General features: G+C 38.2%; 1 protein-coding gene across 1 annotated transcript in view; it reads right to left on the bottom strand.

The window, feature by feature from the left end:
• Positions 1 to 16,659, bottom strand: part of LOC126183561 (kelch-like protein 5) — a 328,711-nt gene that overhangs the window by 110,570 nt on the left and 201,482 nt on the right. The window contains exon 5 of the mRNA XM_049925639.1: positions 4,582 to 4,743. Coding sequence (XP_049781596.1) covers positions 4,582 to 4,743 — 162 coding nt within the window. The remainder of the gene's footprint in view (positions 1 to 4,581; positions 4,744 to 16,659) is intronic.

The raw sequence follows: 16,659 nt of genomic DNA, 5'->3' as shown, positions 1-16,659 counted from the left end.
GAGGTTGTAACAATGGAAAATTGTACTGAAATGCAGGAGGATCTGCAGCGAATTGACGCATGGTGCAGGGAATGGCAATTGAATCTCAATGTAGACAAGTGTAATGTGCTGCAAATACACAGAAAGATAGATCCTTTATCATTTAGCTACAAAATAGCAGGTCAGCAACTGGAAGCAGTTAATACCATAAATTATCTGGGAGTACGCATTAGGAGTGATTTAAAATGGAATGATCATATAATGTTGATCGTCGGTAAAGCAGATGCCAGACTGAGATTCATTGGAAGAATCCTAAGGAAATGCAATCCGAAAACAAAGGAAGTAGGTTACAGTACGCTTGTTCACCCACTGCTTGAATACTGCTCAGCAGTGTGGGATCCGTACCAGATAGGGTTGATAGGAGATATAGAGAAGATCCAATGGAGAGTAGCACACTTCGTTACAGGATCATTCAGTAATCGCGAAAGCGTTACGGAGATGATAGATAAACTCCAGTGGAAGACTCTGCAGGAGAGACGCTCAGAAGCTCGGTACGGGCTTTTGTCAAAGTTTCGAGAACATACCTTCACCGAAGAGTCAAGCAGTATATTGCTCCCTCCTACGTATATCTCGCGAAGAGACCATGAGGATAAAATCAGAGGGATTAGAGCCCACACAGAAGCATACCGACAATCCTTCTTTCCACGAACAATTCGAGACTGGAACAGAAGGGAGAACCGATAGAGGTACTCAAGGTACCCTCCGCCACACACCGTCAGGTGGCTTGCAGAGTATGGATGTGGATGTAGATGTAGATGTAGATGTAGATTTACTCGAATCTAAGCCGCACTTTTTTTCCGGTTTCTGTAATCCAAAAAACCGCCTGCGGCTTAGAATCGAGTGCAAAGCAAGCGGAAGTTCTGAAAAATGTTGGTGGGTGCCGCCACAACTAACTTCTGCCGTCGAATATATGTAGCGCTACACAAGCATGCTTTGTGGGCACAAAGATAAATACTGGCGCCAAAACTTTTTTTTTTTTCTTCGCCCCGAGTTTCGACCACTGCATTTTCATACATTATCCAACGAAGTAAATACAAATTCCGTATTGTTCATCTTCGAGTGTAGCAGAATTTCAATGTACTACGAAAATCCGACTGGCAAGACTGTTAGGGATGTCTGTGAATATGGCCAACTCTATGTTCCGAGTTTTTTCCTGCCCGTGAGAAGAGATGGTTGCTAATAGGAACCTGATGAAATGTGAATCACATGCAGTATTCTCTTCACCATAAGAATAATATGAATATAAACATTTTGCCATGTATTCTTTCATGTTTGCTGCTATCTCATTTAAATCCTGTCTGCCTAATAAACTACAAAACTAGAGTGAGACAACAGCAAACGCGGAAGAATATACGTATCGTGTCATGTTTATATTCGTATTATTATTATGCCTAATAGTGATATAGTCAGAAATGAAGCACGGCAACTGACTAGATTTTAAATGTAAGATAACTAATTTCTGTGCAGAATTTGATGTACTAAAGAAGCGGCCGCAAAGATTTTCAAACGGAGAAAAATTTTCGCCCAACTCTCGTTCAGAACATGTTCTATCATACGCAGTCTATTATTTGGTTCTTGGTGATCATTATCAAAGAAAGCAGCAGTGTAAGTAACAACAAATAGCAGTCTCTTGCCATTGTTTCGCTAATGAGACGATTCCTCTTTTTTTTTTTTTAAGCGGCGGTAGTGCGCACAAAAGCAAGTCATGCCGTGAGCGGCGACAGGCCGTACACACGCACTATCAGAATGCGCCATACAATGCATGACACAGTACAGTAATGCATTTTCAGCTTAGAGTGACGTAAACACCTATAACAAAAAAAACGGCACTTATCAGATCAAAGCAAAACAAGCAATCGATTCAAACCAGACGAAGCACGTGAAAAAGGAAGGGTACCCGTATAAATACGGACTGAGCGCCTGACGCATAGCAATGGCTACCTGGTAAAGCTTAACTGCTAAGCTTACGACTCGAACCAAACTACTGTAGCTGTATCGTCTTTCATTCGACCTAAATTGTGTCTCATATTACAATGGACCAACTTGAATTCGATTTGGAGGTGCAGCCTAAAACTTTTCTCTCCCCTTGAATTTCGAGTCTCAAATTTCAGGTGCGGCTTAGATTCGGGAAATATTTTTTTCCTTTATTTCGAGTCTCATTTTTCAGGTGCGGCTTAGATTCGAGTAAATACGGTAAAATAATACTGTATCAATCTGATTTGATTTGAAGAGAGAGACAAAAACAATAACAGTCCTAGCCCACTATTGCTTGCACCAAAACAGGGTTTATTGCATAGTTTCATTCCCTTTGGTTCTAGTAAAGCCAATCAGTACTATTAAAGATTAGTAGGAAGCCCTTTATTGTTCGTTATTAGACACAATTTCTTCAATACTTTATGAGCCAAATATTCTGTGTCATCTATATTAGAAAATTAGATGTGGTGCAGCTTCATCAGCCTCACCACACAGGTTATCATAGGAGCTGCTTTCTCTATACACATCATATGTAGGTGTTTCTTAAAGTTCCTTGACCTGTCATCAGTCCTACATGAGTTTCGTCTGTCTCCTATTCAAGCCCAGGATTGCAGAGCTTCTCTTACAACAAGGCTTTAGCACCATTAGCTTGACATGTTTCTGTTTCTGGATCATAGTTCAAATTTCTACAGGATGTCTTCTGATCAAGTTTCATAGTCCTGACTAAACTATCACCTTAGTAATGGTTAGGGCAGGTTCTGGTCCAACAACTGGAGACTTCCCACCTGGATTGGATCAGTGGTATAAAATTTCAGAAGATAGCTCTGAAGCTATGAGAATTCTTTCTTTTGAAACATTTTCCAGCAGTATACAAGAGCAAAGTCGCTTCTTTTTTAATTGGTTCAATATAAATTATATTTTTTTCATAATGTAAATAAATTTGATATTTGGTGACAATAAATATAACTCAACTGACAGAATGCAGAAAGACAAAGAAGGAACATAGGGTACTTCGAAAACAAGCTGCCAGAAACTAATACCAAAATATGTGAAAAATAACAGCAAAATTGGCAAAAAATAATACTAAATTTGACAGAAAATAAAATAATATTTCCCTGTCTCTACTAATTCAGTTTGAAAAATTAATTTCCCACTTATTCTCCTGAGAGGTGGTGGTGATTAAGATAAGAGCAATGTGAAGGTAAACTGAAATACAAGCAAAAAAATAAATTTAACTTACAGACAGCAAGGGGAGGAAGAAGGTTTATAACCAGAATCACATCCTGATTAAAACTAATCCAGCCATTACAGCTCTAAGATGATACCCCAGAAGTTATCAACATTACCAGGTAAGAACTACTGAAGCCATATCAACACGAACAAACTGAATTTCATGAAATTGAGACACTTATTGGTTCATTTTGAGTAGTTTACTTTTCTCTATTTTCATTTTAGAAAATTTTCTCTAATGTGCATTTTATAAACTTTTTTATCCAACACAATGACTTGTGCCTTTGTGTCCCTTTTTTGCATATGGTTCTCACATTGCCACCCACTTTATGTAACTTGCTACATATTTTCATCTCCAGGTTACTTCCCTGCATCACTTTTTTTACTGGTTGTGTTTTATTTCCTTCATAACTCTAAAACAACCCTAGTAAATATTCAATCCAAATAAAATATTTCTTCAGCAATTTAGTTTCTCTTTGGCTAGCTTTTATCAGGTCTATGCTTCACAACACTTTAGCACGTGATTCCACTATCAGCATTTAGTCCACCTGAGTGCACACCAACGGAATGCATCACAGTTTCTTACAGGGAATATTATAATCTTATCCACTGCCCAGAGTAGAGGTCAACATAGCATACAATAGTGACAGGGAAGTAGTCAGTGATAAAAATAACTATTCACCAATGTGTGTCATCAAGCTGAACTGCATACTCTTATACCACACTACCACCAGAACTCAAGGTAACTATATTTTCCTCATACAGGGTATGTCAGGAGGAAAAATACATGCTTTGAGGGGACACCATTAGTGATTCTGTACAAAAAAACTTCATATAGACATATCCCCTACATTGAATGGTTTCCAAGACAGCTCATATTTAATGTACATTGTTATTTATTTTCTATAATACTGTATTCAAATATTGTCATCGTTTACAATATAACACAGTAGTGTAGGGGAAGCTGAGACAAACAATTTGATCCAGGACACTTGTGGTCTCTCAACTCAGGAGATTACTTCAAAATGGGCTACATATCTCCATAGGCTACAGTGCATGAGTGTCACCTGAGATTTTCAATATTCTTGTGCTCCCTTTGTGCAAATTCTTAGCCCTGGAGAAAAAATGAATAGGAGCTTCTCTGTACAAAATTAAATGTAGTTTGATTTTGTACTGCAATGTGTTTTCACTAGATGGTGCAGTCCTGTATGTTACACACTGTAGTCTTAGAAAATAGTGTCTTGGCAGGTATATATTAATCCAGTTTGACCTATGATGAAAAGGAGACTTATAAGCTAAAAGACTTTTTTCTACTTGAGTAGACACAAAAAAACTTACCAGAGTAGCAATACTGCACTATGGCTTGTAACGAGTTTCCATCCATGTCGTGCATTTCTATTTCATGTTCAGTGGACTCTCGCAGTTTGCTTGTAAACATTGCTGCAAAGTATTCTGATGCTGCACTCAGAACAATTCTATGAGCTGGAATACGTGAACTTTCTGTAACAAATGGAAACATCTTTCAGAAAAGATGTGTGAATAAATGCCCTTTTGCAAATACAAATTGTTGTTGTTGTTGTTGTGGTCTTCAGTCCTGAGACTAGTTTGATGCAGCTCTCCATGCTACTCTATCCTGTGCAAGCTTCTTCATCTCCCAGTATCTACTGCAACCTACATCCTTCTGAATCTGCTTAGTGTATTCATCTCTTGGTCTCCCTCTACGATTTTTACCCTCCACACTGCCCTCCAATGCTAAATTTGTGATCCCTTGATGCCTCAAAACATGTCCTACCAACCGATCCCTTCTTCTAGTCAAGTTGTGCCACAAACTTCTCTTCTCCCCAATCCTATTCAATACCTCCTCATTAGTTACGTGATCTACCCACCTTATCTTCAGCATTCTTCTGTAGCACCACATTTCGAAAGCTTCTATTCTCTTCTTGTCCAAACTAGTTATCGTCCATGTTTCACTTCCATACATGGCTACACTCCATACAAATACTTTCAGAAACGACTTCCTGACGCTTAAATCTATACTCGATGTTAACAAATTCCTCTTCTTGAGAAACGCTTTCCTTGCCATTGCCAGTCTACATTTTATATCCTCTCTACTTCGACCATCATCGGTTATTTTACTCCCTAAATAGCAAAACTCCTTTACTACTTTAAGTGTCTTATTTCCTAATCTAATTCCCTCAGCATAACCCGACTTAATTTGACTACATTCCATTATCCTGGTTTTGCTTTTGTTGATGTTCATCTTATATCCTCCTTTCAAGACACTGTCCATTCCGTTCAACTGCTCTTCCAAGTCCTTTGTTGTCTCTGACAGAATTACAATGTCATCAGCGAACCTCAAAGTTTTTATTTCTTCTCCATGAATTTTAATACCTACCCCGAATTTTTCTTTTGTTTCCTTTACTGCTTGCTCAATATACAGATTGAATAACATCGGGGGGAGGCTACAACCCTGTCTTACTCCTTTCCCAACCACTGCTTCCCTTTCATGCCCCTCGACTCTTATAACTGCCATCTGGTTTCTGTACAAACTGTAAATAGCCTTTCGCTCCCTGTATTTTACCCCTGCCACCTTCAGAATTTGAAAGAGAGTATTCCAGTTAACATTGTCAAAAGCTTTCTCTAAGTCTACAAATGCTAGAAACGTAGGTTTGCCTTTTCTTAATCTTTCTTCTAAGATAAGTCGTAAGGTCAGTATTGCCTCACGTGTTCCAACATTTCTACGGAATCCAAACTGATCTTCCCCGAGGTCGGCTTCTACCAGTTTTTCCATTCGTCTGTACAGAATTCGCGTTAGTATTTTGCAGCTGTGACTTATTAAACTGATAGTTCAATAATTTTCACATCTGTCAACACCTGCTTTCTTTGGGATTGGAATTATTATATTCTTCTTGAAGTCTGAGGGTATTTCACCTGTCTCATACATCGTGCTCACCAGATGGTAGAGTTTTGTCATGACTGGCTCTCCCGAGGCCATCAGTAGTTCAAATGGAATGTTGTCTACTCCCGGAGCCTTGTTTCGACTCAGGTCTTTCAGTGCTCTGTCAAACTCTTCACGCAGTATCTTATCTCCCATTTCGTCTTCATCTACATCCTCTTCCATTTCCATAATATTGTCCTCAAGTACATCGCCCTTGTATAAACCCTCTATATACTCCTTCCACCTTTCTGCCTTCCCTTCTTTGCTTAGAACTGGGTTGCCATCTGAGCTCTTGATATTCATACAAGTGGTTCTCTTATCTCCAAAGGTCTCTCTAATTTTCCTGTAGGCAGTATCTATCTTACCCCTAGTGAGACAAGCCTCTACATCCTTACATTTGTCCTCTAGCCATCCCTGCTTAGCCATTTTGCACTTCCTGTCGATATCATTTTTGAGACGTTTGTATTCCTTTTTGCCTGCTTCATTTACTGCATTTTTATATTTTCTCCTTTCATCAATTAAATTCAATATTTCTTCTGTTACCCAAGGATTTCTATTAGCCCTCGTCTTTTTACCTACTTGATCCTCTGCTGCCTTCACTACTTCATCCCTCAGAGCTACCCATTCTTCTTCTACTGTATTTCTTTCCCCCATTCCTGTCAATTGTTCCCTTATGCTCTCCCTGAAACTTTCTACAACCTCTGGTTCTTTCAGTTTATCCAGGTCCCATCTCCTTAAATTCCCACCTTTTTGCAGTTTCTTCAGTTTCAATCTGCAGTTCATAACCAATAGATTGTGGTCAGAATCCACATCTGCCCCAGGAAATGTCTTACAATTTAAAACAAATACAAATACAATGTGGAAATTACAAAAAGAATATGTGACAAAAATGACCATACACAAATTATTAGGATTATTTTCTAATACACAGTTGTGAAAATTCAGTATGGTGTAAACCCAGGAGTTTAGGTCCTATGTTCTACGTAATGACACCCCCAAACCACCAGCATTGTGTGTGTGTCCATTAACTCCAATCAACAAGGACAGTTTACAGATAGTAGCCATCATCTTAGCATCCATCACTTATGTGGGTATCACTGAACAACAGGTTGCAGAGGGAATCAGCCTAAAATATGGCATTTTACCACCCATCAATGGTATTCATGTGGACAATGCAGTCCCATGCATCTGTGGTTCCTTGATAATGGATTTAAATGCAATGACAAACAGTCCCTCAATTCAGCCTGCAGTTGACAGTGTTATATGTAGATAATACAGGTCCTCATTCATTACAGCACACAAGCATTAAGCCAACAATGGTCAAATTGTATAGACCAAGGTTGCATATAACCCACTTCTACCTACTGGTTTCACACAAGCATAGCAGTTGTAGCAGTATGTCTCAAACTAGTTGAAATGAAATGGTATGACGAATTTCTTTTCTGGCTACTGCTGTTTTGGTCTCATCTGAACTCCTCACATGCTACTGATGTGTTCTTTGAGGCATGTAAGATATACTGACAGTTGTCCTAACATTTTCACGATATATGATAGCCCTTCAATGACTGAGCTTGGCTTAACACTGATCTTTGTGCTCATATAAGTGAGGACAATGCTGGGTCCAAGATGAATGCCATCACTCTGTAATCTTTACCACTTATTACTGGTACACTGTTCTTAATATCCTACAAGTTTGATTCATTTGAGTTACTGTGACTCAGTGTTAAAATTTCCACAAACGTTGATGTAAGAAGAGGCAGAAGGAAAGGAAACAAAAGATACAATAGTTTTATTGCAATAGCAGTGAAAGTTGATGGATGGGTTAGGGCATAATGCTCTCTCAGCATGAAAATCAGTAGAAAGGAAGATTTGGGATTTAACATCACATTGACACAAAGGTCATTAAAGAGAGAGTGCAAACTCAGATTAGGATGTAAAATAAAACTGTCGGAGTTCTCTTCCATGAAACCATCTCTGTATTTGCCTTAATCAATTTATTTAAACTATGGGAAACTTATATTGGTGTTGTTACAAATGGATTTGAGTAGAACTCCTCACGAATTTCATTCTACTGTGTAAATCACTGCACCACCTCAATGATTAACTTCAACAGAAACTGAATAACTGAACTTATCTGGTTACCATCTTAAAGCTGTATGCAGATATGGAAAAAGGAGTTGCTACATTTAAAAGTAACTGACAAATTCACATACATTAACTGGCATATATTTTGAATGGAGTAACACCTATCACAATATGAAACAGATTTATAATTACAATCTTTTATAACACTAACTGTAAACCAATCGCCAACACGAAATTTCGTATATTCATATATTATCTTGAAGTTCTATTGGCCTTCGTAACAGTAGACACACAACAAAAATAACAAACAAAAATGGTGGTTCAAGGTGTTTTTAACATTGATTCCCAATTAATATTTACTCCAATCAATGAATATTAATTCAATTTCATTCGTACAATAAACAATGAGCGTACCTAATCATAAAATTGCCTAACGAACAAAATCATATTAAAAGCCCATAGTTTATGGCCTCTATGGTTGTAGCGTGTAGTTCCCTTTTGTTGAGCATTAATAATAATTGTTGTTTATAACCAAAATCCCGTTTTGAAAAGGACTACTAACGAAATTCTGATTTATATTATTATGAGGCTTGTAACCAATCCATTGCCATTAAACTCACTCACAAGAGACAGTTCAGAACGTGCACCATGTTTCCATCAAGCATAAACATAAGATGAGAAAACATGCAAATAAAAATGTTTGGAAGTATTTAAATTCTTGAGACTGCAGCTTGATAATAAAATCAATTTGGACAGACACACACACAAAAATGTTGAAACATTTACACAAATATCTATGTATACTGTGAATGAATAACACAGAGGTGCAAAAAACTTTGAAACCATGTGACATCATGTATAAAAATAATCATATTTTAGGGTGACTCCACTTGGTTCCACACCAAAGGCTTGTGATCAATTCGGGGTACAAAACTGTAAACTATAAGCTCTGCTTGCACCCATGGCAAGGGCAGAAGTGTTCACTACTTCTGTCAGCCATCCCTACAAACTGGAGATGGCCTCACAGCCAAAGCAACAGTCATCATTTGTGCAGACATTAGACACAACTTGGAGATGACCACACCCTACATCCTAGATTGCTGCAGCCTGGGCCTCCTTCACATCTCATATGAGGCTCCCCAGTAGACGTACTGAGCACACATCTGATTTCTTTACAGCTGTGGATGCTATTTCCATAAGCAGTTCGATGATGCACCTAACATTGGAGTTCCCAGTAACTAGCAAACTGCCCCCCAAATACATGAGGTGAGTGCGGCTCACCCGCATCAGATACACTGGAAGGTACCTTGGAACCAGAGCCCATGGACCAAACACAGAACACCTAAGGTGCCCTACGTGGCATTGTTAATTGAAATTTCTGTGTATGATTCACAAGAATCATTATGAGGCAGTACCTGTTGTTTACAGTGGATAGGCCTATTATTTGTCAGGGATTTACTTTCTGCATAACTATCATCATTTTTGAACACGGAACTTGTGTTATTTTTATTTGTTATTTATTTTTATTTACATGACTAGTTCCTTAGGATCAAAATGACGAGAAAACCTCTAAGGTCATGGAATGTGTAAGTACATGAAATTACAACATAAAAGTAACAACAGATAAAATAAAATGTTTATGAACCAAAAAAAAGTCAAGGCATAAATTTAAATAAATGCAAACAACAATATACCATAGGAATCAGCTTAAGTTTTCAAGGAACTCCTCAAAAGAATAGGAGTGAACCCTTCAGCTCTGAAAGCGTGTGGATTACTGCTAAGATTTTTGAATTTTTGTGGTAGCTTACTGAAAAATCAATGTAGCAGTACACAGCACACCTTTTTGACCAAGAGTCTAGGAAGTGCGATCCAAATGCAGATTGGATTTCTGCCTAGTATTAACTGAGTGAAAGCTGCTAATTCTTGAGAGTAAGCTGATATTGTTAATAAGAAGCAACAGTAAAGAATATATATATTGAGAGGCCAGTGTCAGAACACCCAGACTAATGAACAGGGGTCGACAAGAGGTTTGTGAACTTACACCACTTATTGCCTGAACCGCCCACTTCTGAGCCAAAAATATCCTTTGAGAATGAGAAGACCTGCCCCACAATAAAATACCATATGATATAAGCGAATGAAAATAAGCAAAGCAGACTAATTTTTGTGTTGAACAATCACTCACTTCAGATATGTCTTTGAACAAGATCCTGAACATGGGCTTTCCACAACAGTTTACTATCTATCTGAACACCTAAAAATTTGAACTGTTCAGTTTCACTAATCATATGCCCATTCTGTGAAATAAAAACGTCAGGTTATGTTGAAATGTGTGTTAGAAACTATAAAAACAGTGTCTTACTGTGTTTTGCATTAGTTTATTTTCTAATATTTATGTGTTTATTTTCTACTATTTATATATTGGACTATTTGAAACAGAGCCAATGTTGCAAAGAACATCCTTTACTATCAAGCTAGTGTCATCACCACACACAAATATTTTAGAATCATCTGTAATACTAGCAGGTATATCATTTGTAGAAATAAGGAACAGGAGAAGCCCCAGCACTAATCCCTGCCCCCCCCCCCCCCCCATTTGACCGTGTCCCACTCACACCCCACATCATAGCCATTTTCAACACTGTGGATAATGACCTTTTGCTGTCTGATGTTAAAGTAAGACGTGAACCAATTGTGAGCTACTTCCCGTATTCCATAATGGTCCTCCTTCGGGAGCAACATTTTGTGATCGACACAATCAAACGCCTTAGTTAAATCAAAAAAGATGCATAGTGTTTCAAAACTTTTGTTTAATCCATCCAGTACCTCACAGAGAAAAGAGAATAGAGCATTTTCAGTTGTTGAACCACTTCTAAAACTGGACTGTACATTTGATAGCAAATTATGTGAAATAATGTAATCAATTATTCTTGCATACGAAGTCTTTTCAAAAACTTTGGCAAACACTGATGGCATAGAAATAGGTCTAAAATTATCTACATTATCTCTTTCTCCCTTTTTATAATTGTTCAGGAAATTGACCGTTCTTGAAGGAAAAATTACAAATATGGCTGAGAACAGGACTAACATGTACAGCACAGTAATATTCTGCTAGGTACTTCATCATGATATCCGTGAGAGTGCTTCGTCTTCAGTATTTTAATTATTGACTCAATCTCCCCCTTGTCTGTATCACAGAGGAGTATTTTAGACATCAATCTCGGAAAGGCTTTTGCCAAGAGAGTTATACGATTCCCTGTAGAAACTAAATTTTTATTTAACTCATCAGCAATCCTCAGAAAATCATTGATAAATACTGTACATATTTCTGATTTATCAGTAACAGAAATATTTTTACTACAAACTGACTTTATATAGTCGACCTTGTGCTGCTGACCAGACACTTCCTGCACAACTGACAATATGGTTTTAATTCTATCCTGGAAATAAGCTATTCTATATGTGTACTGAACACTCTTTGCCTTCCTAATAACACTTTTAAGCACCTTACAGTACTGTTTATAACGGGCTACTGCAGCTTTATTGTGACTACGTCTAACATTTTGATATAATTCCCACTTTTTTCTACATGGTATCCTTATGCCACTAGTCAGCCACCCAGCTTGCCTTTTACTGCTAGCACCCTGTTTAGAACATTCTAATGGAAACAACTCTCAAAGAGCATGAGAAATGTGTTAAAGAAAGCATTATATTTGTCATCTATATTATCAGCACTATAAACATTCTCCTGCTCTTGTTCCTTAACAATGTTCCGAAAAACTCTCTCTATTGCCATTGGATTAGTTTTCCTACATAGTTTGTTATTACATGTGACATTTGTTTGAGCAGAAAAGCCTTTTCGTGTTAAATTTTGTGCAACATGGTCTGCAAGGCTATTCACCCTTTTACTAACAGAATGTCCATAGTAATGAAGAATGAATAAAAATATTGCCTATGGCTGTGCTACTGTTCCCCTGCACTCTGGTTGTAAAAAACACAGTCTTCATCAAATCATGAGTTTAGGAGATCTACCTTTTTCTTGCACAATCATATCATCCTCGGGCAATTCAATAATTAAATGATGTAGTCTCTTGGAGTCGTGGATTCAGGTACGCTTTCCGCAGTCCTCTCCAACTGGAACAGTCTTGGGCAGTTCTCTGCCAGATGCTACCAGTGATCTTCTTGATATCTTTGTCCCATCGGTTAGGTGGTCTTCCTCTAGGCCTCTGATGCTCTCTTGGACTCCACTCCAGTCTCTCAGATGTCCTTAACCTTCATCACAGACCGGATGTCATCTGCCCTTTTCCTATCCTTTCTTGTATAACCCAGCACTGATCTTTCCATGGCTCTCTGCGCTGTCGTAAGTTTCCCTTTTGTAAATGAGTTCAGTGTCCATGTCTCACAACCATATGTCAGCACAGGAAGAATGCATTGATCAAATACTGATTTCTTCAGATTTACTGGCATTTTTTATCTGAATACTGTTGAATTCTTCCTAAATGCTTGCCAGCAAAGCTTGATGAGCCGATAGATTTCTGGTCTTACATCTCCCTTCATATTTATAATCTGGCCAAGATAGATATATTCACTGACCTCTTCTAATAGACTGTTCTTGACTTTCACATCTCCAGCTGGGACTCATTTGTTGGATATTATTACTTTTATTTTGTAAAGGTTCACGTTCAAGCCAACCTACTGCCATTCCAATGCAAGATCTGTAATGATGTTTTGGAGCTCTGCGAAGTTGTTGGCCAGTAAAGCAATATCATCAGCCTTTTTCCATTAACTCTAATTCCCTTACCTTCCCAGCTCAGCTTTGGCATAGCCATTTCCAGTACAGCCGAGAACAGTTTTGGGGAGATGGGGTTGCCTTGCTTGACACCCCTTTTGATGTGGAGTTCTTGAGTTGATTCGCCAATATTAACATAAGCTGAAGAAGTTTCGTAGATATTGCTCAGCACTTCAATGTATGCTGCTCCCACTCCTTGCTTACTCAAAGCTTGGAGGAAAGCTATATGGCTAACAGTGTCAAAAGCCTTTTCAAAATCAACAAAGGCAATGCAGAGAGGCAGTTGGTATTCATTTGCTCTGTGTGGTCAATAGTGCTAAAATTACTTCGTAATCCTGCTTGTTCTATAGGTTGGCTGAGTCTAGGGTGGAACTAATTCGATTTAACAGGATCTTTGTGAAAATTTTGTGCAAAATTGAGAGCAAGCTGATAGGATGATAGTTTTTGATATTGTGAACACTTTCTTTCTTGTGTATCAATATAAGCTTTGCCTTGTTCCACGGTAGTGGGATTGAAGCATAGTGCAGGCAGGAAGTAAATACTTTTGCCAAGTGATTTGTTGGATATTATTACTTTTATTTTGTAAAGGTCATTACATGTTATTGTTAACTCTCCTGTCAGTTTCAGGATGTCAACACAGAGCTCATCATCACCTGACACTGTTCCCTTCTTTGTGCAACATAGAGCACACTTGACTTCCAATAGGAGTGTATCTGGAACACTAGGTACATCATTTAATTTAGATACATCAAATTTTCCCTTGGTTTGCTATACAAATTCCTATAAAAGTCTCTGATGAACTTCAAAACCTCCCCCTTTTCAGTGATTCGACTGTCATTTCCATCAAGTGCAATAATTTGTTTTTTACAGACTCAGTTTATGTTTGGCTGACTTTAAACTTACTTGTAAGGTGTCTTCACTGAATTTTTGTATGTCAGTTTTCATTTCTCTTCGCACTGCCTTACATAGTTCAGAATACGCTATCATGTCACGATCGGTTTGGATTTTCATTTCTCTACTCTGTTGTAAAAGGTTTTCAGCTTTGGCACTAAATTTCTTTGGCTGTTTATTCTTTTGGCATAGGTCACCAATTTCTTGGGCACTTGACAGAATCATTTCTGCCAAATCTCCATCTTTAGTTAAGTGCAACTTGCTTTGGAGGACTTCTTGGAATTTCGACAAATGTTCTTCCCGATTTTTGAGGTTGATTACACTTATCTTCCCTTTCATAAGTTCATTCCTTTCATCTCTTACATTCAGTTGGACCCTTGCTCTCACCAGACGGTGATCACTGCCAGTGTTAAACTGATTTAGCACCAAAACATCTATTACAATCTGCAGAATGTTTGACAGAATAAAGCCTATCTCATTTTTAACACTGAAATTTGGGCTCCTCCATGTCCGTTTTCGGTCAGGGTGCTTCTTAAAGAACGTATTCCTGATGGACATATTGGTGTACTCAGCGAACTGGACTAATCTCTCACCTCTAACATTTCGGTCATCAATCCCATAGTTGGCCACCACTGTGTCACCTTGTTTCTTGGTGCCAACTTTTGCATTAAAATTGCCAATAACCAACTGGAAGTGACAATCACTACCTTCTTTTGCATGTGCTATCCAAGCTTTCATAAAAAGATTCAATTTCTTCGTTAGGGTGGCTTGAGGTGGGAGTGTACACCTGAACAATCTGTATTTTACATCTATTCGATACCTTAAGGACCATTCGAGCTACCCTGCTTGAATTTCCTTCTAAGACAGATACTCTATCAGTGATACTCTTGTTAATTAAAAACCCAACTCCATTGAGTTTTCATCCTGGTGCGCCACAAATGTAGAACAAGTTGCCAGAGTGCAAACAGAGATAGTCTTCCCCTTTTGGCGTACTTTGATTAAACCAACAATACTCCTGTTGATTTTTGTACGCTCTTTCTCGATCTCTTCTAGTCTGACGTTGCATATTAGGGAGCGACAGTTATACGTACAGACTTGAAAAATCTGCATCTTCTTCTCAGCACATCTTGGTGTCTGGGACATCACAGTTGGTCCCACCTGGAGATTCGACTGTGGGGCTATTACTCCGGAAAATTTAACATTAATGTTACACATCATGACTCAAAGGTGAGAAGCATAATCGCCACACTTGCTTCAGAACGGATTGGCGATACAATTTCCAGGCCACTCTTGACATAGAGTACAGGCGCCTTTGGCAGGCCGGTCCACTGGAGTACAGGCGCCTTTGGCTGGCCGGTCCACTAGAGTACAGACGCCACCATGCACAATTATATACAAAATTAATATTGAAACCACCACATATAACTAATTTTTGGTACTTCCTATAAAGTTCTAGCTTGGGCAGGAATGCTCTGAAGTCAGAGTTAGGAGACCGGTAAACAACAATTAAAAGTTTCGTTGAATTCAACTGCCCCTGCACAACACTGAAATACCTGTTGAGTCCAGTGATGTGATACATCTCCAGACTGAAATTGAATACAGTAGAACCCCTCTAATCCATCACCTTCGGGACCAGGATCATGGTCGGAATGTAAAAAAGGTCGGATAATCCAAAAAATCTAATATTTATTGCAAAAAATATAAAAACACATTTAGTACAAAAAATTAAACGATTTAAGAACTAAAAGACGTTACAGTAATATAGAAAGATGTTTTTTTTTTACACAGTGTTAAACAATATATTAACTAAAAAACGACTATAAACACCATAATATGTATTGGTTTTAAAAGGAATAATGACAAACAAATTACAGTACTGTACTGTACTTAATAATGTATAAATGATATATACTGTAAACTAAACAATATTTATAGCACTGTATACAAAAAAGAATTTTTTTTACAAAGAAATAAACTACTGTATGTATAAACTAAGAAATGATTATAATGTATGCATTGTTTTTACAATAAAAACGAAAACAAATTACTTGGAAAAAAAGTCAGTGACACATTTTTGTTTAGCAAATGTTATTCTAGATTTAGCTGCAGTGTCCTCCATTTTTTTTAATCCACAAAACGTCCATTGGAGTTGAAGTTGGATTCTGCTCGATGTACTGAAGGGCCATGTCAAAAGCGTTTTTTGCATCGTTGTGTGAATTCCGGGTGGGGGGGTTCGTCTTCGCCATCCGAGTCCTCATTTACAGTTTCCTGGCTAACAGCGGCAACAATCTGGTCATCATTGAGCTCTTCAAGAGTGTCACAGTCTTTATCACATTTGTTGATCCACTCTTCAACTTCATTGGCAGGGACATTCGGCTCCAGAGTTTGTAGATCTTTATCGATTTCCAGTGCGTCATTGTTTTGCTCATCTTGAGTATGCTCATTTTCAGTCATAACTTGTGGAAAAAGCTTACACCACGATTTCCGCAGTGTGTTAGGTTTCAGTTCATCCCACGCTGGAGCGATTGTGAATATAGGACCTTCGATGTTCAGGGATTTCATTGCCCCACACAAGTTATGACGTCCTTCAGATTTTTCCACGATTGAGCTGATATACTTTCTGTGATATCGCCTTTTTAACCATTTGATAATGCCCTGATCCACTGGACACATTAAGAGGCAGAAAGAGAGCTTTTATGTCCCCTTTCACCAA

Source organism: Schistocerca cancellata, chromosome 4 (genome assembly GCF_023864275.1).
Source record: "Schistocerca cancellata isolate TAMUIC-IGC-003103 chromosome 4, iqSchCanc2.1, whole genome shotgun sequence".
Classification (NCBI taxonomy): Eukaryota; Metazoa; Arthropoda; class Insecta; order Orthoptera; family Acrididae; genus Schistocerca; species Schistocerca cancellata.
Note: the sequence above shows the minus strand (reverse complement) of the source record. Positions and strands in the feature narration are given on the sequence as shown.